We start from the raw sequence: 24,408 nt of genomic DNA on the forward strand, positions 1-24,408 counted from the left end.
GCTTCACTAGGTTAATGAAAATAACTGTAGATATAAGGGTCTTTGATATAGCACATGACATACCACAAAGCATTTTGATTAAAAATTGGCATGATAAAACATCAACAGAGCACCCAGTAAATGGTCTAAACCCAGTTACATCTCAATACAAATTACTAATGTGAGATCACCACTAACCAGAGTCCACAGAGACTGGTGCTAAGTCCTATATCAAAAACTTTAATGACCAGGAAGAAAGTTTAAAACCAAACCCTCTCAAGACTGATGCCGTGCAGCAGGAACGAGACAGCAGGCACACAACAATTCAGACAAACAGCATTTTTAAGTCCACTAAGTGAAACTGCCTCTTGGCTTAGCATCCCAGGGCGCTGCAGCTCCAGGCACTCCATCCAGGACTGGGATTTACTCTTCTGCATGAGGCTCTACAGCATCCTACTGTTCCCGTTCTAAAAAGGATGTGTGGAAACTAGAGGGACTTCAGAAATAACAAATGCTTTTAGGACTGGAGAAAATAATTCTGCTCATTCCTGTTGATAATTAGGTCTGTTTATTCAAAATTTGGAAGCAACTTGGCTAGTGCATTCATAGCAGGGAGGAAGTACCAGGTATCAAGTTGCCCCTTAGCCAGAGTGAGACAAACCTGAAGAAACCCACTTTTGCAAAAGAAAAAATTCTTCCTGGGTGCTTTCCTCAGGCAGCACCATTCTAGGGGAACACATCAGCTCATCCAGAAAGTTTCTGAGCGCAGAAACAGCCAGCCTGAGCAGAAAGTCTGACTGCAGCGCCTGCATGTTTGTGGCTCCAAACTCCCAACCCTGCACAGGGCTGCAGGAGCCCAGCTTTGATGATCCAGAGACCAAAACAGTTCAGGTCTGGACACATCATCACTGGAAAGCCACTAGACACAGGGCCTTAAGCTCAGGGCCACCAGGGAAGACGCTCAAAGATGACACAAGATGCACGCATCTAAGCTGGGCAGGCATGGGCTGACTGAACTGCAGAGGCTAAGACAACAGGCCGGGACCAGGAGGGTGGAGTTCAACTTCAAAGAGGGAAGACTTGCAGTGCAAGGCATTGCCAAGGGCACTCCCCCATGACACAGGAACCCCAGAGCAGCTGGAGGAAGGTGTGCCAGGTGATCTGGCCTGCAAACCTCATCTGTGCTTTCCTGTGCTCCATACCATGCCAGGTGGAAGGTGAAGGGACACAGCAGCAGGGAGTAGCAGCTGACCTTTCCATCAGTGGTTTATAGCCCAGGGACTTCGCTCCTGTGGGAGCAGCTGCAGTATCAACACACATTGTACAGGCTTTACACCATCCAGCACACCAGGCAGGAGCTGCCTCTTATCACACCTTGAAGAGAGCATGCAGCTAGATGGGGTGCAGCATGCTGTGGGCAAGTTAGCTCAGGAGCATGACTGGTACCCCTGTCCCTTCAGCAGACACAACTTGTCTCCTGCTCTGTGTGCAACAGACTGTCCTCAGTTGAGCCATCTCTGGGTAATGGAGAGGCAGCAGCCCCAAGCACTGCAGCAGGGGCTGGCACTCTGCAACCACATGGCAGAAGCCAGCTGCTTCCCATGAGCTGCAGCCACATCCCCGACAGTGCCCTGAGACACCAGGGACAGACATTCTCCTTCCCATCCCACCTTCCTCACCCCCCACCTCCAGGAAAGAACAAAGGACCAAAAGTACAGCTACGTTTTCTGGGCTTTTAGTTTGAAAAAAGTATTGATTGAAAGTGTACAACAGAACAAGGTGTGGCAGCAGCACCACAGCCAGATTGTTTCACAAATAAAAACAGAAAGGGCCTTAAATAATCGGGTGCAGATTAAAAAAACCTCAACAGTGAAAAAGTTCTTCCCTCCAAACAGAAATTCACAGGCACAGAAATGGCAACAACCACATGGAGACAATGGGGGGACATCCTTCTAACCACAGGGCTCTGTGCTCACAGGCTGCCAGCTGCAGTGGGCTCCTGCGCTGTGGCTGGTGGCTGCTCCCACGCGCAGCTCTGCCCTTGGCTCCCTCTTTGGAATGGTTACAGATGAACAGTGCGACATGCCCTTGCTAACCAGACCCGCCCCCCACCCCCCAACCAGGACACGGACAAACAAGGCCTCTGCTAAGGCTAAAAAAAGGACAAGACTTTGGAGTCTTGAGTTCAGCATGTTTAAGAAACGAGTCTGGTGAGCGCACAGCAAAGTCCCTGTGCGAGGCCTGCTATTCCAGCTTGGCCTTCTTGTTGTTATCACTGCCATTCTCTTCTGCTGGTGCTGCCAGTGCTGCCATGTCCTCCAGTTTCCGCTTCCCACTTTCAGCAGGTGGGTGTGTATTACGGGGTTTGAAACTGATAATGATGCAGGTCATGTTATCACAGCCGGTGCCATCCCCTGAGGTGTCTGGAGCCAAACACTGATCCAGCAGCTGAGGAGGGACAGGACAGGTTAGCAGAGAGCACAGACACAGCACTTTGAATAACCTGAGACACTGGGCCCATTCTAGCAACTGACAGCGGCTTAGGGGCTGCCAGGCCAGAACGGTGTGGGCTGGGCTCAAATGCTGTTTGCAACCAGACAAGGGACAGAAACAGCCTCAGCAGCCCTGGTTTTCTGAAAGTGGACAGAAACTCCTTCGGCCTGACAGCAACCTAGAGGTCAGCAACACTGGTCAGGGTGCCAAAGGAACTGGGTCCCAATTCAGAGGTGTCTCTGCTCCTGTTCCAGCCAGTGTTGCAGCCCATGTGCTGCCAGATACCCCAAGTGCTGAACAAACCAGTCTGATAGAGAGGGAGGGTAGAGTCAGGCACCCAAGCTAGGATGCAGAAACCCTGTGTGCTGAAGGGATGGTGAAGCTCTGGACCTTACCTCTTCTACAATGGAGGAAAGCGGCCTCAGGACTCCATTCTCATCCTTTTGGGTGATCTTGGACTGGATGAAATCCACCACTTCCTGGCTGCTCATCACATTCCTGCAGAGAGTGGAGAGGTCAGAAGGGCAAGTGAAGAGAGCAGTCATGCCATAGTGTCCTGAGAGCGCCTCACTGTGGCAGGGAGCTGATGGGAACAAAGCTGCATGCAGTGAGGAGCAGGAGTGTTCAGAGCTCAGCACACTGTGACATCCCTCCAGCTGAGAACAGCTCCTCAGGGGCCCAACTTAACTCTCTGAGGTCATGGGGAAAAAAAGGGCTGATTAGCACCCAGGGCTCTTGGGCCTTCCTGAAGCCCAGCTCCAGAGAAAGACCAAGAGTAGTGATGCTCAAGAGGCACAACTGCTCCCTCACTACTCACCAGATTCCATCACAGGCAATGACCATGAAGTCGTGGTCATCATTTATTGTCAGCACCTTGATGTCAGGCAAGGCAGAGATCATCTGTTCTTCCGGAGGCAGATTCTTGTTCCGCTTGTAGAAGTGATCACCTGTAGTGGAGAGGAGGATCAATTTTTGCTGTGGTTGGGCCCTGGCAATGCTGCCTACCCCTGAACAGTGAGAAACACTGCCCTGCCAAAGGGCAACCCCAGCAGAATTGGAGCCGGTGCTCCCACAACCAGAGCAGATCAGGCTGTGGGTGCATCAGACAGAGAAATCTGCCACATGTCCAAGCCATCAGCTTTGGTGAGCCCAACATGCTGTTAGCATGCAATGGGAAAGAGGTGCCTTTGCCAGTTCAGCGTCTCTTCACCCCATACCAAGTGCCACTTCCCCGATTCTGGGGCAATACCAGGCCAACAACACATGGCATCTGACAACACCAGCTGAGATCCTGCAGCAGTGCTCATGAGATGAGCTATCCCATGTCTTGGAGCAGGATTTGCAGCTCACCCCAACACTAGCTTGGCTTTGCTGTGATAACACTAGATGCTCATTTTCCAGAAGCTCAGGCTGTCCAGGGCCAGGTATTTCAGTGCAATGCCCACATCACACTGCTGGGTTCAGGTCTTCCCAAACCCTCAGTAGCCAAAGCTCACTTGAGAAAACCGATCCTCAGCTCTGACTAGCAAGCTTATGTGGAATTACATCCTAGAAAGGGACTTCCACGGCCACCGCAAAATAGTAGGTGGAAATGCCAGTGTCTCCCTAGGCAAACAGACTCCTAGTTTCCATCCTAAATGTGTTTTTATCTCTTTACCCTAGGATAATAATTTCAATCATTTTGGTCTTTCTGCACAAGTACTCTCCACTCACACCCTTAGCTGCTGACATTTCCTTCCATTCTCTGTGTATTTCCCAGTATATTCTCAGTGTTATTCACTACCCTTTCCTTAATGCCTCCCAGCATCTCATCTGCTCATACTGTAGCCATTGACTGGACCAAGACCTTGTTTGTCTGCTAACAGAGATGCCCAGTCTTCTAAGCCATTAATTACTCCAACACTGCTCATAAGAGACCAAAAGATGAGTACAAAGAGCACTCAGGTGCTGCCTAAAGCACTGCAGCAAGGGGGATAGAGTTTGTGCAATTAAAAGGCAAGGCTGGCTCAGGAATAAATGAGCTCAAACTGGTATAAAGTTAGGTCCCCAGGAAGCAACATACCAAGGTCCTTCAACAGCCTCCTAACAGGAAAAAATCCTGTTCAAAAGTCAACAGTCTGTTTTTGAGACAGTTTATATGAGGAGGTTTCTGACAACGCAGCTGTTGGCACAACAGCCTTGCAGGCTTCACACACTCTGTCCTGTGCTGGAGCCTGACAGGTGCTAGGTGTTGCTTTCCACCGATGTCTGCCAGTTTCATGGCCATTTTCTCTAAGTAGACTGAAATCTCACCACATCAAATATTGAATAGGTTCTACTCATCACCCAGTTAAAAACTGTTCCTTAAACTTAGTGGCTGGCAAGTGCTAGAAGCATAGATGTCCTGAGCACAGCACTCTGAGGCCAGGCATGCCAGCATTCACCCCCGTCTTGCTCACCGATTGCCCTGGAGAGGTTGAGACCGCCATTCACTCTCCCATCCATGGTGACCTTGCCACCAGCATTCTTTATCCTGGCGAGCTCTACCTCATCCTCCGGCTTGTGGTCATATGACATGTCGACAGCTTTGCCACCTTCTGACACCACGCAGCGAGAGTCTCCAGCATTAGCCACAATCAGCTGCTTGCCCCGGATAAGCGCCACAACAGCAGTTGTCCCACTGTCAGAGCCAGGCTGCAAGAAACAAATAGTTTTGCTGAGAATCCTTTCTCTTGCTCCATATCAGGTCAATAAGGGAACCAGCACTAGCCACCACAGGCCCAGCAGTGTCCCAAACCCTGAGGTGCTGCGTCTCACCCCTTCTTCCCGCAAGCGCACACAGAACAATGGAGAAAAGCCTGAGGGAAGTGTGAAACACAGTAGGAGCGTGTTCATTGAGAGGCAGGGTCAAGCAATACCTCCGTTCCAGCCTCACAAAGCATCAGTGGTTCAGGATTCTCCAGTGTTCAACATGTCCTGCTATACCCTCAGCTCTAATGTGTTGATTCCAGTCCCAGTCCAGCTCAAGCAGAAGCCTCATTGCAAGCCAGCACATCTCTCCAAAGAGAGAATTTGGCACCCTGGAAGCTGCAGTCCCCTTTTCCTGACATCCTAGGTCCCTGGCCCATCTGCCAACACTGCCATGGGCTGAGGAGCCACAGCCTTGGCCTGGCAAAGAGCAATGCTCTGCCCAGGAGCAGCAGTGCCAGCAGAGCAGTCCTGCTACTGTCCTGTACTCTCCTTCCACGCCAACCCCCACAGAGGTTCCTAAGCACAGCAAACCCAGCACTGGGGTCAGCCTCTTCTGATCTCAACCTGCTGCCCAGATCCATGCCCTATCCCTCAGCCTTTTGCATAAAGTCAGGCTGTCAGCATCTGTGTTCAGCCACAGGAGAACAAAAGGGGTGTTTTATCCTCATCTGAATGGAAATAACTCCTTGCTGAGTGCCCAAGTGCCCTTGGCTCCACACTATGCTGCAGAACACAAGAACAGGGTGTGCACCTCCTCTTTCCCCTCCATGCCTGGTAACAACATTTCCTCCTCTTCATCCTCATCCTCCTCTGCTTCTTCAGTGTCATCTTCATCATCTTCATTCTCTGCCTCTTCACTACTGTAACCATCCTCATCTTCACTGCATTCCTACAAGAAATGAGAGATACCACCAGGAGTCACACAGGACACTCGCAGTGCCCTCCCCAGACAGCTGGTCCCTCCATCCTGGGGACAGATGATAAGTTCACCCCAGAAGAGTGAGATGACCTGGTATGTTTTCCCCACACCTGATGTCTACAATCAGAGCAGCTAGTTTCAACTACCACAGTGAATGGAGGGATGGTGCATGCAGCAAGACCAAGGGCTATCCATTATGGCCACTGCACAGATGAGGTTATGTTTCCTTCAGGGTTATCTAAACAATCCCCGACACTCCCATGAGATGGTCTCAAAGTATCAGCCTGAAAAACCTACTCCTAGGACACACCTAGGATGAGCCAGAGGCTCGTAGCTCAAGTACCACAGTAAGCAATGCATTCTGCCCAGCCAGAAGGCCACTCTGTCCCAGTGCTGTTTCCTACCTCACTGTCTTCCTCCTCTTCCTCAACCTCATCTGACTCATCCTCACTGTCCTCAAAAAATTTGGATTTGGTTGTGCGCTGGGGCTTTCCCGTAGAGGAGCAGGAGGGCCCGGCCTCCCCAGTAGAAGAGGTGACGGCCTCGTCACCTTTGCCTAGTTCAGGCTTCTGCAGAGCAGGGCTGTTGCCTCCAGCGCTGGCTTTGTCTGAGGTGGAGGAAATACCCGTGATTTCTTCATCTGGCTTCCCATTCTTCCTCTCCTTGTGGTCGGTAAGCTCCCCTGGGTCAGCCTCTCCATTCATATTTGACTCCCCATCATGCTGCTTGCCTGTCCCCTCTGCAGTGTTCTCCCCAGCTGGAGCTAAAGACTTGTTTTTGAGGTTCTTGGTGCAGTTTTGTCCATAACGTGTGAGAAGCTCCTCAATGGTCATTGTGGCTTCTTCATGCAGAAGAGCAGCTTCCTCATTATCCACTAAAAATGGAAAGGGGGAGGGGGATGAGGACAAAGAGGTTTCAGAAAGCAGGATATATCACCATAGCAGCAGCTGTGGAGCACATGCTGGGTTCAGCAGTGAGCTGCCCTGACTGGAGGTTGCTATTGCAGACAGGTTTCAGTAATGCTCAACAGGCTGATCACTAGCAGGCACAGACAAACACAGCCAGGCCTGCACCGTCCCACAGCTTCCAGGCGCTGCAGATGAACAATATGCAAATGGCAGGGGAATGGCTTCTAACCACAGCTGATGCATGCAGTCTGCAAGTTACCCTAGTGCCTCTGGCCTCTGATGCTATCTGGCTGACTTGTAGGCAGCACAGAGTGTTTAAATTAGCTGTAAAGTTGGAGGGTAAAAAGCTTCGTATTTCATGAGTGCAGACTCATCTGAAGCTGTGGGGGAAGCAGATAGACCACTTTAATGTGCAGATTTGTTCATTAATACTGCAACCGGGAAGAAGTTTTTGTTACAGCAGTTGCTCCATGGGCCTTAAGCACCACAGAGATCCCAACCAGCAGTGATCTAGACACTTACAAACAGATGATCGAACAGCTTTAGGCAGTGAACGCAGTATCTCCCGAGTGGGACACTGGACAGAAAACAGGATGACTTTCCCTAAACTATGAGCCAACAACCACTGTTTCCCTATTGACATCCCCTTGGTTATCATTTTCTTTGCTAATTAATCCCAAAAGGAAAAGAAATACCCATATCCCAAATACTCCTGAAAGTACAGGACAAAAAGAAGAAAAACCCAAACAAACAAAAAACCACTTTGTCCCTGTCAGCTGGAGAATGAGGGCCAACCAATTCAGCATTTTCAGACCAACACACAATGTTCAAGGTGACGGTATTGCTTTACATCTGCTTCAAGGCTAGTCACAAGATATTCAGCTGAGAGCAGCACAGGATTCTACCCTGGGATTCACCTTCTAGCTGGCTTCACGGTCTGGCAACTACTTGCTGGTGGAAAAGCATACTTGCTGCTTTGTGAGAAGAAGAATTGCTGAAGAGACCAGGATTTACTTCAATCCTATCTGCAGCTGGTGTCTGCCACCAGCCTGGGAGAGCTAAGCACTGGACATCATACTGTTTCACCTCACAACTTAGCCCAACTTCCCAGCTCAGAGGTTTCTGACACATACTAGAACTCTGCACCCCATGGAGGAAGCCCTATGGAAAACTGTGACAGACTGGTTTGTTATTCACAAGATTAAGCTACCAAACAAATCAGAATTCCCCTAACACCAGCCCAAAGCAACAAAGAGTGCTGAGGGGTGGCAGTTCAATTCCAGCTGAAATTTAACTGAGAAATTTGGACAGAAAACCTTCTGCTAAAGGAGACCAGGCCCAACTGCTCTCAGTTCCTGGCCTGGAGCTGCAGTCTTGTCTATTCAGTGGCATCTGACTTACCATCATCTTCATCAGCAACTTTCTCCTTCTCATCTTCATCATCTTGGGGTCGTCCAGCCATCTGAGAGAGCTCTTTAATCACCTCCTCAGTGGTGAGCTTGGCATCTATGGCTAAGAAAGCATCTTCCAGGGCCTACATATGAACACAGACACAAGAGTATGCACATTTCATCTTCCTTACAGGATGCCTGCATGTCATGCTGTGCAATCAAATCTCTTCCAGAACGCACACCATACAGAATCACAGAATGGCTGAGGCTGGCAAGGACCTCTGGGGTCCCTCTGATCCAAACCCCTGCTCCAGCAGGGACACCCAGAGCCGGTTGCACAGGACCATGTCCAGATGGCTTCTGAATAGCTCCAAAGATGAAGACTCCATCACCTCCCTGGGCAGCCTGTGCCAGTGCTCAGTCACCCTCACACTGAAAAGTGTTTCCTGATGTTGAGGGACCCTCCTGGGTCAAGTTTGTGCCCATGGCCTCTGGTCCTGGCACTGGGCACCACGGGAAGAGCCTGGCTCTGTCCTCTTGGCACCCTCCCTGCAGGTATTTCTGCACATGGATTCAATCCCCCTGAGCCTTCTCTGCTCCAGGCTGAGCAGCCCCAGCTCCCTCAGCCTTTCCTCATAGGAGGGATGCTCCAGGCCCTTCAGCATACACCATACAGAATCACAGAATGGCTGAGGCTGGCAAGGACCTCTGGGGTCCCTCTGATCCAAACCCCTGCTCCAGCAGGGACCACCCAGAGCGGTTGCACAGGACCATGTCCAGATGGCTTCTGAATAGCTCCAAAGATGAAGACTCCATCACCTCCCTGGGCAGCCTGTGCCAGTGCTCAGTCACCCTCACACTGAAAAGTGTTTCCTGATGTTGAGGGACCCTCCTGGGTCAAGTTTGTGCCCATGGCCTCTGGTCCTGGCACTGGGCACCACGGGAAGAGCCTGGCTCTGTCCTCTTGGCACCCTCCCTGCAGGTATTTCTGCACATGGATTCAATCCCCCTGAGCCTTCTCTGCTCCAGGCTGAGCAGCCCCGGCTCCCTCAGCCTTTCCTCATAGGAGGGATGCTCCAGGCCCTTCAGCATCTTAGCGGCCTCTCGCTGGACTCTCTCCAGTCTGTCCACGTCTCTCTTGTACTGGGGAGCCCAGCACTGGACCCAGCACTCCAGGGGTGGCCTCACCAGTGCTGAGCAGAGGGGAAAGATCCCTTCCCTCCACCTGCTGGCAACACTCCTAATGCAGCCCAGGCCGCCATTCGTCACCTTTGCAGCAAGGGCACGCTGCTGATTCACAGTCAACTTGGTGTCCACCAGGACCCCCCGGGGCCTTTTCTGCTGAGCTGCTTTCCAACTGGGTGGCCCTCAGCATGTACTGGTGCTATTGGGTTGTTCCTCCCCAGGGGCAGGACTTTGCACTTCCCCTTGCTGAACTTCACGAGGTTCCTGTCAGCCCATTTCTTCAGCCTGTCCAGATTTCTCTGCACTACAGAGCAGCACGACCCTCTGGTGTACAGCTGCTCCTCCCAGCTTGGTGTCACCTACAAACTTGCTGAGGGTACACTCTGCCCCATCCTCCAGATCATCAATGAAGACGTTAAAAGGGACTGGACCCAGTATTGACCCCTGGGGGACACCGATCGTTACTGGCCTCCAACTAGACTTTGTGCCACTGATCACCACCCTCTGGGCCTGGTCATGCAGCCAGTTTTCAATGCACCTCACTGTCTGCTCATCCAGCCCACACTTCCACAGTTTCTCTAGGAGGATCTTATTGGACACTGAGTCGCAAGCCTTGCTGAAGCCCACAGCGGGCCTGGGCACAGGATAGCATTCAAAGCAACTGTGGGGAATGGCTCAGCATGCAGGCTCCTCTACTCAGCAGACAGGCTTATTGCAGTCAGCGAGCACAGCCAGCTTGGGATCAGCAAAGCACGATACTTGGGTGTTTCAGCCTAGAGCAAGAGCCACAAACTGACTCAAGTTTGCTTTGTAGGCTATCCTCAGTCTAGATGTAAATGGAAGTTCTGGAGGGACTACCTTCCCCTTGCCCACACTGCTACAGGTCTCAGCACCAACCCATGGAATACCCGATGTCAGATCAGGCACTAGTACTATGAAGAATTACAACAGAGGGATCGCTTGGTGGAAGCAAGACATGAACTAATCTCCCACCTCTGACAAAAGCTACCCCCACCCCCCAAAAAACAACCCAGAAAAAAACACTCAAAGAACCAGCCCACACCTTTGACTGGAACGAGTCTGAAAATAAAAAAAAAAAAGGCAAAAAAAAAGAAAGCTCGAAAATAGAATATTTATCTCTGAAAATACAATCAACACCTGGTGTACACTCCTAGAAACAAGGAAGGGAAATTAAAATGGAAGACATGGCAGAGAGACCTTGGAGGGACAGGGCCCTGCACATAAGTATTAGCTATCTAAACAAGGGCTTTCCTCTGCATTGGTGCTTACTTGTTTCAGGGCAGAGCTAGATTCTTACCTTTTGCAGTTTGCCTTCCTTATAGGCCTTCTGGTCTTTGATTATCTCAGGAAGATACTTGGCACAGTATAGGGCAACTTCTTCTCCTGAAAGAGAGCAGAAGTCATTTAAAGAGACTGGTCCTCCCAGAAGCAAAATGCACTCTTGAGTAACTGAATTCCTGAAGCAAATCTTGGGACACAAATCAGAACTAACCCAGACACGGAAAAGTCACACAACAGAGTGCTGGGGATCTCACTCACACCTCCCAGCAGGCTGCATCTCCAGAACAGCAGGGTTTGCTGATGACCCCTGGCAAACCTCAATGAGTTCTTACCCATCAGGTTTGGCCAATGCTATAAGCTTCCTGAAAGGGAGCTTAGGCCCATTTTGGCACTTAGGACAACTGTTTAGGCCCATCCTACCTAGGAAGCTCTATTTTCACATGTAAGCACAGGTATAAACAAGCAGGGGAAAAGGGAAGCTTTTGGTCAATGTAAGCTCTTTCTCAGAGCATTACCGACACCTGATGAGCAGCACAAAAAGCATTATGTATTCTAGTTTGTGTTCTAGACTAATGAAAATACGATACCACACCCTTGAGATACACCTTTCAGGAAGACGGGGGTCCTGATTGGCAGAGCAGTCATCTTGGTATGGGAAGGGGTGTGTGTGTGTGCATGGCATGAGTGAACGGTGGCCAGAACACTAGGCTGCCAAGAGCACAGAGGATAACTTGGATTGACAGTCAACAACACAAACCAAGCACCCACTCCTAGAGCTGCTGAAAGATTTTTAAAAGCTGGAAACACTCCAGCAGCTCAGTAATTAATACCGTCAAGTATGCAACAGAGCACAGGAGACATTTTTTGTGATCATGAAGGTGCTATTAAGAGAGGAAGAAGATTAAACAGTGAAGGATTGTGAACTTCTATAGTTCATCTTGGCAAGGGGGACCAGAAAGAATAGTGCGACTTGCAAGAGATCAATCTAGTAATTTAGGTTTTTATATGAGAGGCAAAGAATGATGTCGGGCAAAGGAACCTGGGTCACAGGTCATGAGAAAGAAAAATTAGAGCTAGAAACTGAGAAACAAACTAAATGACAGCCACAGAAGGGTGGCAGAGAGGGGAGCAGGGCAGTCCACAGGTAGATGGAGGGGTACAGCTGCAGGGTCCAGGAGTGTGCTTAAGACTGTGCTGGATGAGCCATTCTCTATCACAGGGCAAAGAAGGAGTAGTATGAGTGGGCTGAGCATAGCGCTCGAGAGAGTCTGTGCACACTGCCAGCTCTCCTATGGCTATAGGTAAAGGCAAGAGAGCCGCGCATGCTCCTTCCTCCTGGCTACAGAAGGAAGGTTTTTACAGCAAAACTGTAACAGCCGCTCAACTCTTGATCTCCCTGCTAGCACATCCCAGCTTCCCTCCTATTCTTCCAGCCAAACAGAGGCTGTGCAGGTAGCTGGGCATGAAGAGAAGTAATGCACACAAGAGCAAAGCTCTGTGAAGGAAAGGGGAGCAAGGGAATCGAGGGGGAAGTATGAGAAGGGTGGGAAGTAGCTAGCCATCAGCTGAGCAAAGGGAGAGGCAGAGGGAACATAGCGGGAAGTGAAAAGGTGGTGAGATTTGAGAGAAAGAAAGAAACAGCAGACAAGGGACTTTTCAAATGTGCCTGCAGAGAAGGGATCAAGTGGCCATTGACAAAGAACAGAAACCTTGCAAAACGGTTGCTGTTAAAATAGTACTGCAAAAAGTTCAATGCTGTGGCTCTAGACAACAAAGAGACTGAGCTCTATTCTGACTGTGCTCTCAAAAATGCAGAGTGGGAGGAAGGGGGGGGAAGGAAGATCACAGCAAAATAAGTGATCTAAGAGAGAAATACAAGTGACCCTAGCATTTTAATGAGAACTTAAAAGGGAATACCAAGGTGACCTGACAATCACAGAAAAACGGCAGAAAAACAAAGACTGGCTGGCCCTTACAGGATCTCAAATGAAGAAGACTGACAATTAATGTTCACTGACATGGGCTTATGGAAGCAGATCTTGCCAATCCAATTCAACATCTGCTCTTAAAGATACTATGATTTTGCCTGATAAAACTAAGCATGCTGATGTAACAGATTTAGGTAAGGTATATAACTTGCATATACATATATTATATATAACTTACATATCTGTATATAAGTTTAAGCACTTCGCTTAAAAAGTTAAACTTTCAAGACAGCACATGCTGAATAGATTAAAGAACTGCCAACTACCGGTCATGAGATGAAACTGAACAAAGAATCACATGGGAAGATGTGTTTATATGCAGTCTTGAAGGACAGGATCCAGATGATAGTGTAACATTTTTATCAAAGAGCCAAAATAAAACAAAATTTCTATGAGAAAATTATAAACAGAGGGAGTAGTGAATAAGGACAGTGATAGGTCTTCCAGATCACTTGATGAACTAGGGGGAGTGAGCAGGTGCTGCTCAGAGAGGTATGGCCACCAAGGAAAACGTGTGCAGAGCCTTGGACCATGGCAGAAAACCACCCAGCGGATCTGAATGCTCTATGAGATGGTCCTAGAACAACAGGCCAGGAGCACACTATGTGCATCCTTTTATTTAGGCTGCTTTTACTTAGAGCGTAAATTAGCAGGCCATAAAACAGTAGCCCTGAAGCACTTGCAGAGAACACTGACAGCTGCTATGTCCTTGCTCATACGACAGGGATCGAGCAGACCAGCCTGGCCCAAAGGTGGCTGGGGCAGTTTGCTGCTGGGACACAGGGCTGCGCCATGGGCAGAGCTGTTCCAGGCGAGTTGCAGGACTTGGCCGGCATCTTGGTCGAGACCTAGACGTGATGGCAATGCACTCCCACATAAAGGCTTGACCAGTAAGCAGGGTGGTGCACTGAGCGTGCCTCAGCAGTTTGAGGAAGAAAAAAACTAGGAAAACTGCAGGAATATCTGCAATATCCAAATCAGGAACTACAGGACAGGGTACAGGCCCAGTGGGCTCCTGACACGACCGCTGGTCATTGCAGGGGGCAGATGCAATCTCCTCCAGCTTCTCTTCCAATCTGCAATCATTCCTGCCTGCCCAATCTGGACCAGCATAATGGCACTGACTTTATGTCATTTTGACACTCTCTGGGGCACTGAATTGCATCATCCAGAGTGTATGACAGAGACACAGGTGGGTCATCTGCACGCAAGCCATGCTGTGCCCTGCAGCTCTTCAGAGGCTATCCTAACAGTCTTAGGCTAAACAGGAATGGGGTGGGTAAAAGCCTGCATCACTTGTACCAGGTAACTGTTCTGGCAGAAGAGCACTGACCACAGCTACCTGGCCAGAGATCAGAAAGGGAGAAAAGAGCTACTGAAGGGCACCCCCTTCCCTGCCCAGTGGGGTCTGCAGATGAGGCAGCAGCTCTGTGCAATCTGTGCTACTGGAAACAGCTGACAGATCTAATAATACCAGTGTGGACACCTGATCACCCACCAGATGGAAAAGATGACCGAACATTGCAATCTTTCTGCCACAGCTAGGGACAAGGGATTTTCTTCACAGCAACAAGTAGCTTGATCTGAGAAAGCCACCAACAGCTTTGCAGCCTTGGCCCCAGTACGTCCCCTGTAAGCAGGCAGGGCATAGGGCTGGAGCACAGCCTGCAGGAAGATGCTTTCCACAGGCCTGGCAGCACCACGCAAAGCAATGCTATAGGGAAAGATCTTGCTCTGTCACCACAGAAGCAGGAAGCCAGCCCCAATATGAAAAGCTTTGGCAATTAAACAAGCCATTTGTCTGAAACAGGGACACTGAGATTAAATAGTGATCTGGGAAAGTCTGATGTGCCTGACTGTGGCTACCCAAAGACAAATTACTGTAAGAGAATTTGTAGGTGCCACAGAAGACAAGAAACCTTTGATGCTTCCTGTGCAGCTGCAGCACAGATGTCACAAAAGACATTTCTGTTGCAAACTGATGAGGCTTCACACAGGACCCTTTTGCCAGTCTCCTAGACTTCTCTCCATCGGCGGCAGCTCACCCTCAAACCAGGCCACCCTCTGTGAGCAGAGCTGGTTGTGGCAGTACCCCATCTCCCTTGCTCAGAGGATACAAAGGTGCTCACTTACAGTGTTTTAACCAAAACATCTAGAAAAACAAGATACTCCTTCGGAGTCCTCCAGCTGCAGAAGATGATCCATCAAAATGAGTCCTCAGATCTAATAGGTGCGTGTCCCTTTGGTGCACAGGAGGCAGCTATAGGCCCTGCACAGAGACCTCAGGTCTAGCTGCTAGCACAGCAGTCCCAGTGAGATCTAATGGGTTTTATAAGCTGAGTCAGTAACTCAAAGCACATTGCTGCCACCGTGGCCAGAGAAACTGAACTGGCTCAAGGATTCATCTTCTACATGCAGACAGATGCACTAAAATATTCCGTCTCAGCACTTCTGGACCTGTCGCAGCAAGAAACCCACCAGGTTTTTCTCACTGACAAAGCCTTTGTGAGAGTGCAATAGAGCAGCTCTACTTCACTCCAGGTCCTGACTCACACACTGAGTGGGCTCTGCGTACCAGGGCCAGCTGTGGCGAGGGAGCCTTTCTGCAGTTTAGCCCGGGTGCAACCAGCGTAATTACCTGGTGGATGCTAATGGCTCCTTTCAGTTCATTATGTAACATACTCCTGGATTTGGTTACACTTATGCCAAAATCGGCCCACCCACCACATTTTATCAAGGTCTTGTCTTCATTAGATATCAAGCATTCTTCCTCTGACGGCAGGGATGAGGGCATCAGCAGCAGGGCTGAAGAGCCAGGTAATTACGAAAGTTGATTCAGACACCTCAGTCCTGCTTGGTGCTCTTCATCAAGGTCCTTCCCCTGACAGTTCCACAAGGGATCAAAGGATTCAGCCCCATGATACTCCTAGCCTGTGGCATGGAATTAGGGAGGAGAACAACTATCAGAGAGACACCAGTTGCAACCGAGTAACAGTGACTCCCAGGACAGACCACAAAGTTCTCTGAGCAAAAGACTTCCCGCTCCTTTTACAGCCACTTGCTGCTTTTCTTCAATGATGCCGCACCTACTATAGCGTTGTCTCAAAATTAAAATTTCCCTCACTTCTGCAGTTACTGTGTTATACACACAAATTTACGCTCTTATTATGGCTTTATAGAGAAGCAACAGACAATCCACCAGGATAAAATATTCCTGAAACCACTCATGCTCACCTGGGCATCAGAAATGACCAAAAGCCTCAAAATATCTGTCAGCAACGAAGTAAGTGCTCAGGGCTGTATAGTTTCCTAAGCAGACCTACAGCAAATGGTCCTGGTTGCCCTCACCTGTAACAAGCACTTGAAACAACATTTCCAGCAAAATGGTAAAAGTTGGGAAGTGCTCTTTGAAGCACAAAACTGACCTGCAAAGCAGTAAAACAGAATGAATTTTCCAAAGATGCAAGTACCCAGAAAACAAACAATTTTGTTCAAGCAAGAGAAGGATGAGTGCATGAGTACAATATAGCACAGCAAGGTAAGTGTGAGGAACTGCCACACAAGCTCTTCCCCTCACCAAGGTAGGCAAGACCACAGGACTATCTCCCCAGGGGGACGAATGAAGTCTGTTGCTTGTAACTGCCAGACAAGGCTCTACACACTCCAAGGTGCATTTTAAACTGCTGTAGGAGTCCAACTGTCAACTGGCACTGACAGTTTTAGGACAGCAGGGAAAAGAAAACCTCATCAAATACAATTTCCATTTCTTCACACTTCCCCGAGAAGCAGGACAGAGGAGAAGCAGAGGTACAAAAGCAGGCTCTGGTACCCACGGGTGTGGAGTGCCTTCAGCTGTCAGGGACCTCAAAAGCTTCAGGGGCTGAACACTTAGAGAATACAATTATTTACATATAACCATAATACATAACCAACAATGAATCCAGGATCACATCTTCCACATCTCCAGTGTGAAACCCACTGTAAAACTCTCAAAGTCTCCATGAATAATTTTATTAATGTTTTCTAGAGGAGCAGCATCCAGCTAAGTAATGCCAAGGCCTCAGCTGCATTTCCTGCTTAATGCGACCCAGATGCAGTAGTAGGAAGGTCTTCAGGAGGCTAGAGTAAAATATATAACCTGTAGCACTGAATTCAGTTAAAAAGTAAATATCTGGAGGATTCTCCAGAGTGTGTACTTTTACGTTTCTAGAAAATTATAAAAAGAGACCGCTTTTGTTTGCAAGAGAGCATGTGGAGTTTTCAGGATGTCTGAAAGACCATGCAGAAAGGTGAAAGCATACATGGGAAAGTTCAGGTCTCAGAGCATATTTCTGCACTGCTAGATGCCACTGCCAAACCCCACATCTGATTCAGTTTTAAAAGCAGGAGACACATTCAGATGAAATATGGAACAAAGTCAATTTATCTCGGTATTTCAGGCAAGGCTGGCTCCAGAGTACCTAAGACCCAGCTGGAATCTCACTGCAGTATGATTTCTCTATCTCCAGGAGCACAGGCTTGAATATGACATGTGAAGACAAGAACGGTCAGCAGCCTCAGGGCAGAAACCTAGGCAAGAAAAAGATCTCCAGAGATACAGGTTCCTAGATCAAATATTTTTTCAGCGCATGTACATGCGCAAACCCATCCTATCTGATCTTCACAAGGCTGAAAGTAGATCCCACTCCAAGATTTGATCTGTATTTAGACACATACACACCATTTGAATATAAAATAAAGAAAGCTTAGAGTCAAGCAACAAATAAACTAGCTAACAAAAAATATCACAGAATCCCTATGGATTGGAATACTATGCCAAAACAGGAAAAAAAAAAAATTAAGACCAGAGTATTAACTCCCACCCTGAGACAATGACAGGGAGGCAGAATGCTAAGGCAGATCAGAAGGCAAGATGACCAAGAACAGGGCAAGAGAGATCCATTGCTCTGCATACAAACTGGAAAAAAATTATAACAGGGCTTGCTGTATTCAAATTAAACACCCTGGTAGGAACAAAAAGAAAACCTCACTATGATAATGTTGACCTCTGAAAAGGGGGAGCTATGTGTAAATGAAGACACTTATTAAAAGGAAAGGAAAAGAAACAGCTAAAAAGGATAAAGCATGTGTAGATAGCAACAGAGATTGATCACAAACACCATACTGAAGGTACAGAGTACCTGTATATCATTCTCCAAGATTTGGGAGCAGGGAGGCCAGGGCAAGTAAAAAGGCAACTGGGGAAGGCAAAAAACCAGCAGCATCTTTCAAAAACTGGAAGTCTTGTCCACAGGGGGAAAACATAAAAGAAAAACTGATGAGTGAGATGGAAAGCTAAATATGGAAAAAAAAGAAAAACAAACCCCACCCTTTTTCAAGGAACACAATAATAAAAACTTTTCCCAATCTGCCTGGAGCGGGAAGCTTACTGGAAAGTTTAAGGCTGATAGATGAGCAAGGTATAAAAGAAAAGCTAAATTCAATCTTTGCACTGGCAGCTAATAAAGCTTAGAGAGGCTCCCACCTTAATACCTTCTTTTACATGGGACAGACCTGAGGAATTGTTTCAAACTAAAGAACTAATGCATCAATAAAATCATACAAAAGTAGGGATGGACAAAAGTCGATCTTCAGAGTCAGGTTCAACTATATCCGTATCCTTCCTGATAAGGTTTGTCTAGGAAGAGCTGTAGAGATTCAATCACCGGAAATCTAAACCACAAGTTAGAAAACCATGCCAGTGCTTTGCCATTCTGATTAATGCCTTTCCCTAATGTCTACCTTGAATCTTTCCTATTGTATTTTTAAAAAACCAAAAATCATGTCCTACACTAATGGGAATGTCATAAGAGTGTCAGAAGTCTTTCTAAAACCCAACACATGAAATAGACCTGCCTGTTAGCTGAGAAGCTAACACACTAATCTTGAAGAATAGATCGGTTTGATATTATTCATTCTTGACCAGTTTTAGCTAGCTGCTACTTGTCTTCATATCTGCTAGATGCTTACAAACGGTTTCTGAATTCCTGCAAGAAATAACATCAAGTTGAATAGTTGCTAAATCCCTATATCCTTTTTCCTTTGTCCTTCTCTGCCTTTCAAAACCAACCCGTCATCCCAGTGTTCTCAAAGATAATCTTCAGGATATCAGCAGCTGCTCCACCCAGGTCTCTGTGCACTCTAAGATGATGTTCAGGAGGAAAATCATTTCAAAACATTCAATCTAAATGCTTCAGACAGACCATATCTTTTGAAGAACTACTAGTCAGCTACCTACTCAGGCTGACCTTTTTAATAATGACTATTGCAAAAAAAGGTCTTAAACTCTTATTTACAAATTGGCAGAATTGTTCTAAAGAAGAATGAGAAATCATGAACTGCGGTACGTAACCTTCCACTTGAATCTGCTCCGTTATCAGAGAAATGAAAGGCATACATATCATACCAAAAAATAAATTAAAAAGCCTCAGAGAGTGGTGGAAACTGGGTTCACAACACTACAGACCAGCATATGTGTGGTATGTGAATGCAGCAAACAGTAGGAATTATAATTAATAGAATTAGCATATACATGGATACATATGGTAGAATAGGCAGGGGTTAAATATACAGCAGGGAATATCACAAACTGGTCAATGTTTTTTCAAAGAGTCAATGAGCAGGAGGAAATAAGTAGTTTAGTTTATCTACTCCATATAGATTTTCAAAAAGCTTTCAAATAAATCATCAAATCTTTTGCATACTAAGCTGCCATGGGAAAAGAAGTAAGGTTTGATAGAAGCAGACAGTTTTCAAAACGGAGGATGGCTACTGGGAGTGTTCCTTGAACATTTAAGTTGTTCAACATCTACATAAATAATCCAGAAAAGAAGTGATGGATCATTCAGAATGATCAAAACTAAAATATTTTGCAAAATTTTACAGCAGGATCTTGTGCTTTTGCATGATATTGGCAGATGAAATTCCTCACTGACAAAGACAAGAACATGAAAAAAAGAAAAGACAACCAACCTCCATATGCACACTTGAGGGACTCAAAGCCATCTATTACCACTTAGGAAAGATCTGGAAGAAACTGGGGACAGAGTTCTAAAAATGTCAGCTTACAGTTTATTTGTATCAAAACAGCTAACATGTTGTTAGGAAAGGAACTGAGAACAAAGCAGAAAACACTTATGTCACAATAAATTCATGGTATATCTGTAACTTGAAAGCTATAGGCAGTTCTAGTCAGCCTAACTAAAAGCATGTTGCAGAGCTAGACTATGTCCAAAAAAAAAGGACAAATATAATCAGAGCTGTGGTACAATATAATGTTTGGAATCCTTGGCTATATCCAACAACAGTAGCCTAATGAGTTCCATGGCCCATGCATTTCATCACCTATGCTAAAAATTATTAGAATGATCCATGGTGCAATTTTGGCATAACTTAGTTAGCACTCTCATAATTTCTGGACACAGTTCAGGATCTAGTAGGAACCAGGGACCAAGTCAGTTTGGATGCAGCCACACTATGTTAAATGCTAAGACAGTTTAATAGCATCAGTGTGGCCAGACTATGCCAATTGACCTCAGGGCCAGAAAATGGGTGCTGCTGTTATTTAATAATACAGATTCAGCTGTATGACCAGAGACAAGTCTAGGACTCTTCTGACTGGAAGAAAGGACGTGGAGTCCAAAATTATGAAAGTGAAAAGTGCTAACAGAGTGATTATTTGCTAATTTCTCTTAAGCGTTGGGGATATTGCAGTGAAATTATCAGGCAGCAGATTTAGATTGAAGTCTTTTTTTCAAATAACGAAGTTTTATACAAAACATCCTATGCAAATAATCACCAAACAGATAAACCTGGTTTAAAATGCAATTAGACAAAGTCATGAAGAGTTAGTTCATCAAGAAGACTTGAGCGTGTCTATAAGATCAAAAGGCTGCAACCTCTAGCTCAGGGAGCCCTTAAGTGGGGAATGGAAGCTGGGAAGATATGTCAGGGAATGGATCTGCCTGTTCTGTTTTTTCACTCTTTCCCTGGGCAACCAGTACTGGCAACCACCCGAACATACTGACTGGAGTCAGACCTTTGGTCCAATCTCATGTAGTTTTTCTTACTGCCACTCTTCTGTGACTATCCTGTCTAGCTTATTCATCAAGAAAATAGCCACTCTGAAAAGTTTTAGAAAATGGAATGCAAATCTCATTTCAATTTCAAATCAACCCATGACCTTCCTTCTAGAAACCCTAAGAAACTTTCAGAACCTTAGTCAACGATATCTATCAAAGAAAATGCTTCCCAAGAAGGAGCAAGATTTCTAATGATAGATAGATGCTTGCCCCAGCAGCCACTGAGCAACCTAGAAGAGCCACACCGAAGGACTCTGGAGAGAACAGTGGATGCAGTTACCTCCGTGTCCATCGTAGACTGAGAACATGGCTGTTTCACTGTCCAGCTCGGGTATGCAGTTGTGTGCATCCTGAAAGAGAGAGCAAAAGTCTGGAATGACATGGATTGCACTAGACCCCCATAGAGAAGTGGGAGAAAGAAGCAGGGAGGCTATGAGCACTGACGCAAGGATTCTCAAATCTGAGGGGAGAGCAAGAACAGTAAGAAAGCCTGCTCTCATATTCTCAAAAGCTTACCTGGCGAGCACTCATCTTCAAAGAGGGTGTTATGGTGTTCTCTGTGCTAGAGCAGTAACACAGCCTTGTCACCATGAGATTGTACTGGAAACCCCTTCAGATCCTCAGTACAGCTCCTCTAGATATGGCCAAGCTCAAGCCAGAATCAAATCCCTCTGCTCACAGTACTTGTAATGCCTGCGTTACCGTAGTAGCTCACAGTCCTTAAAGAATATGAGGCAGCAAGCTGTACTCTATTGCACAAACTGGTACCTAGGCTGAGGGCTGTCTAGCCAAGCGTGACTACAGAAATACAAGTTATACTGGTACCGATACACTGGCAACTTCCCCCACACAGACAAATGCAACTGGCTCAGGGTCACCCATAGAGTCTGGCCATTCCCACAGACGCTCTCTTCCCCAGTTCTTGCCAAACAAGAGCCATGCAAACTGAAAAGTCACTCTGATGCACTGACAAAGCCAGAAGGTCAAATATGGAGCCTCCTGACCTCAAGCCTTCAACCAACTGTAGCTTTGCCTTTGCTTGTCCTGGTGAATACGGTCACAGATGGCAACAGTTTTCTATCCGAACAGCCCGATGAAAGGCAGCCTTGCAGGACACAGGATTACCACATCCAGTGAGAGCAAACAACTGGACTGGAAAATCTCTTGGGACAAAGGCTCCTTCCTGCTCTTCTGGCCATTTCAGATGCTCCAGGAAGGCACTGCTGGCCTCAGGCACAGCTACCTGACAAGCAAGGCAAAGAGCCCAGCTTCTCTCAAGTGTCTTTTAAACAGTGAAGCAAAGGACAAGCAATCAGTCAACTAACAGTGCAAAACCCAAAGTACAACCCCAGGTATCACTTCCTAAGGTAAGACATACATCTTGGTTCTGGCAACTGTCCAGAAACCCTGAGAATCTCTGGGGGCAAACTGGAGGGAAGGTGTGTCCCAGGGGTGTTTTGGGCTTAAATATCAAACTGCATCCAGCCTTTCCCTGTGCATGCTCCCAAACTACAAAGATCCACAACATATAAGCTTATACACTGAGCAACCTTTCTCTCCACAAGGTCTCACAAGAACAGCAGACTTCGAAGAAGGCACCACCCAGATTTTACAGCCAGGCACCTGACCTCTTTCACCCTATGGGTAAGCAAACCGAACTTGGCTATTCCAATGCAAAGCCTAGAACTGATGGATGGATGAAATCTTTCTCTTAAACCCTCCCCCTGCCCAACTAATCTCCTAACATTCCTTAAAGTTCAAGCCCAAACCTACCAACTTACAGCCCGACCACACCCCAGATGCTTTTGTTCAAGAACAATCATGTGATATTTTAAACAACGTGATCTAGTCTCTGCTGTAGTTCAAATTCATCACCTTAAAGTTAAATGTGCTACAGCTGCTCCAAAACACTGTGCTTACTCCAAGACAGCTGGCTCAAAGATTTGGATGTGTCTGTATTGCCAGCCATGACCCAAAATTTCTATTTACACACACAGCTACACTTGCTGCACAGCCAAGCAACTGTTGAGCTCTTCTACTTTTTTATTGTAGGACTCCTTGGATAAGAGCTCTTTGCCCTCTGGAGTCCCGCAATCTTCTAAGAAGAGAACTCCATTCCCCTGCAATTTCTATCAAGTGCTAAGGAAAACAGAAAAAGAGAGGTTCTGGGTTTATGCAGCACTTAGTGTAATGAAACTCATGACGCTGTGATTAAAACAGTGTCTGAACAGGCAAATTACAATCTTATTTCAAAATGAAAAAAATTACTCTGAATTATAATGTAGGAAATTTAACCAGAGAGCTCACTGGAGATAGCGAATGAAAGTAAGGATAAGCAAAGAACCAGAATTTTTATGCTTACTGTTCAGAGCATTTACAGAAGCTACTGAGACAGCAAAACCACAACAAAGTACCTGGGATAAGTCCCAGGTGACTAAACAACAGTTTAATTAGAGCAAGTAATGCAAATGCTGCTGGGGAGGAAACCCAATATTGGCAGCAAAAACGGTCTCTCTACTCCATTTGTAGAGCACTCACCACAACTTGTCCTGACCCTGGACCAGGGTGCTGCAGGCAAGGAGGGCAGGCAAACAAACCCAGCATCTGTTGGGAGGAGACAGTTCAGCTCCCATGCTGTGCACAGGGCTTGCTCCACACTGCCCTGAGCATGAGTGCTAGTGGCTCCACAAGCCGGGCTGCACACGAATCCCAGGCATTTTCAACACTAAGAGCAGTTCAGAGAGCATCTGGTTGACCACTAAGAACACCTTGTGCTGCCAGCACAAGAGGCTGTCAGTTACAAGTCTCCATCCCTGCTTCCAGGCCTGGTAAGCTGTCTGCAGCGATTGTCCTCCAAGTAACCATGATCTCATGCTCTTCAGACCAAGCAAGAGCTCACAAAGCCTGCATGTCAGCTTTCTGCTATCTAGCCTTCCCCTCAAGGGTAGCATGATTCCAGATCTCCCCCAGCTACCTTAGTGGTTACTACAGTAATACTGAAAAAACAGTATGTTTGAAACATCAAACATCAAATTAAGTTGAAATTAGCAAACAAGTTAAAACTGAGAGTTAATTTGACAAATCTCCATATTTTGAACCAAATTCTTGCATTTTTTGAAGCAAGGACCTTTTTTCTTGGCGGCTCATGGCTTAGATAGGTGTACTCTGCGCTGGGTAAAAAACTGGCTGGACGGCCGGGCCCACAGAGTTGTGGTGAATGGAGTTACATCCAGTTGGCGGTCGGTCACGAGCGGTGTTCCCCAGGGCTCAGTACTGGGGCCGGTCTTGTTCAATATCTTTATCGATGATCTGGATGAGGGGATTGAGTGCACCCTCAGTAAGTTTGCAGACGACACCAAGTTGGGCGGGAGTGTTGATCTGCTCGAGGGTAGG

General features: G+C 47.1%; 1 protein-coding gene across 1 annotated transcript; it reads right to left on the reverse strand.

Annotated features, from left to right (window-relative positions):
* Positions 1–1,699: 1,699 nt before the first annotated feature.
* PPM1G (protein phosphatase, Mg2+/Mn2+ dependent 1G) lies at positions 1,700–21,606 on the reverse strand. Its single transcript, XM_009282299.1, has 10 exons — positions 21,532–21,606; positions 21,296–21,365; positions 10,924–11,009; positions 8,431–8,563; positions 6,526–6,995; positions 5,954–6,091; positions 4,911–5,145; positions 3,290–3,419; positions 2,868–2,970; positions 1,700–2,427 (listed from the first exon to the last, which is right to left on the reverse strand). The coding sequence occupies exons 1-10, from the start codon at positions 21,604–21,606 to the stop codon at positions 2,224–2,226; spliced, it is 1,644 nt and encodes a 547-aa protein (XP_009280574.1). The 3' UTR covers positions 1,700–2,223.
* Between the last annotated feature and the right edge of the window lie 2,802 nt (positions 21,607–24,408).

The sequence above is a fragment of the Aptenodytes forsteri genome, unplaced genomic scaffold, assembly GCF_000699145.1.
Source record: "Aptenodytes forsteri isolate BGI_AS27 unplaced genomic scaffold, ASM69914v1 Scaffold261, whole genome shotgun sequence".
Lineage (NCBI taxonomy): Eukaryota > Metazoa > Chordata > Aves > Sphenisciformes > Spheniscidae > Aptenodytes > Aptenodytes forsteri.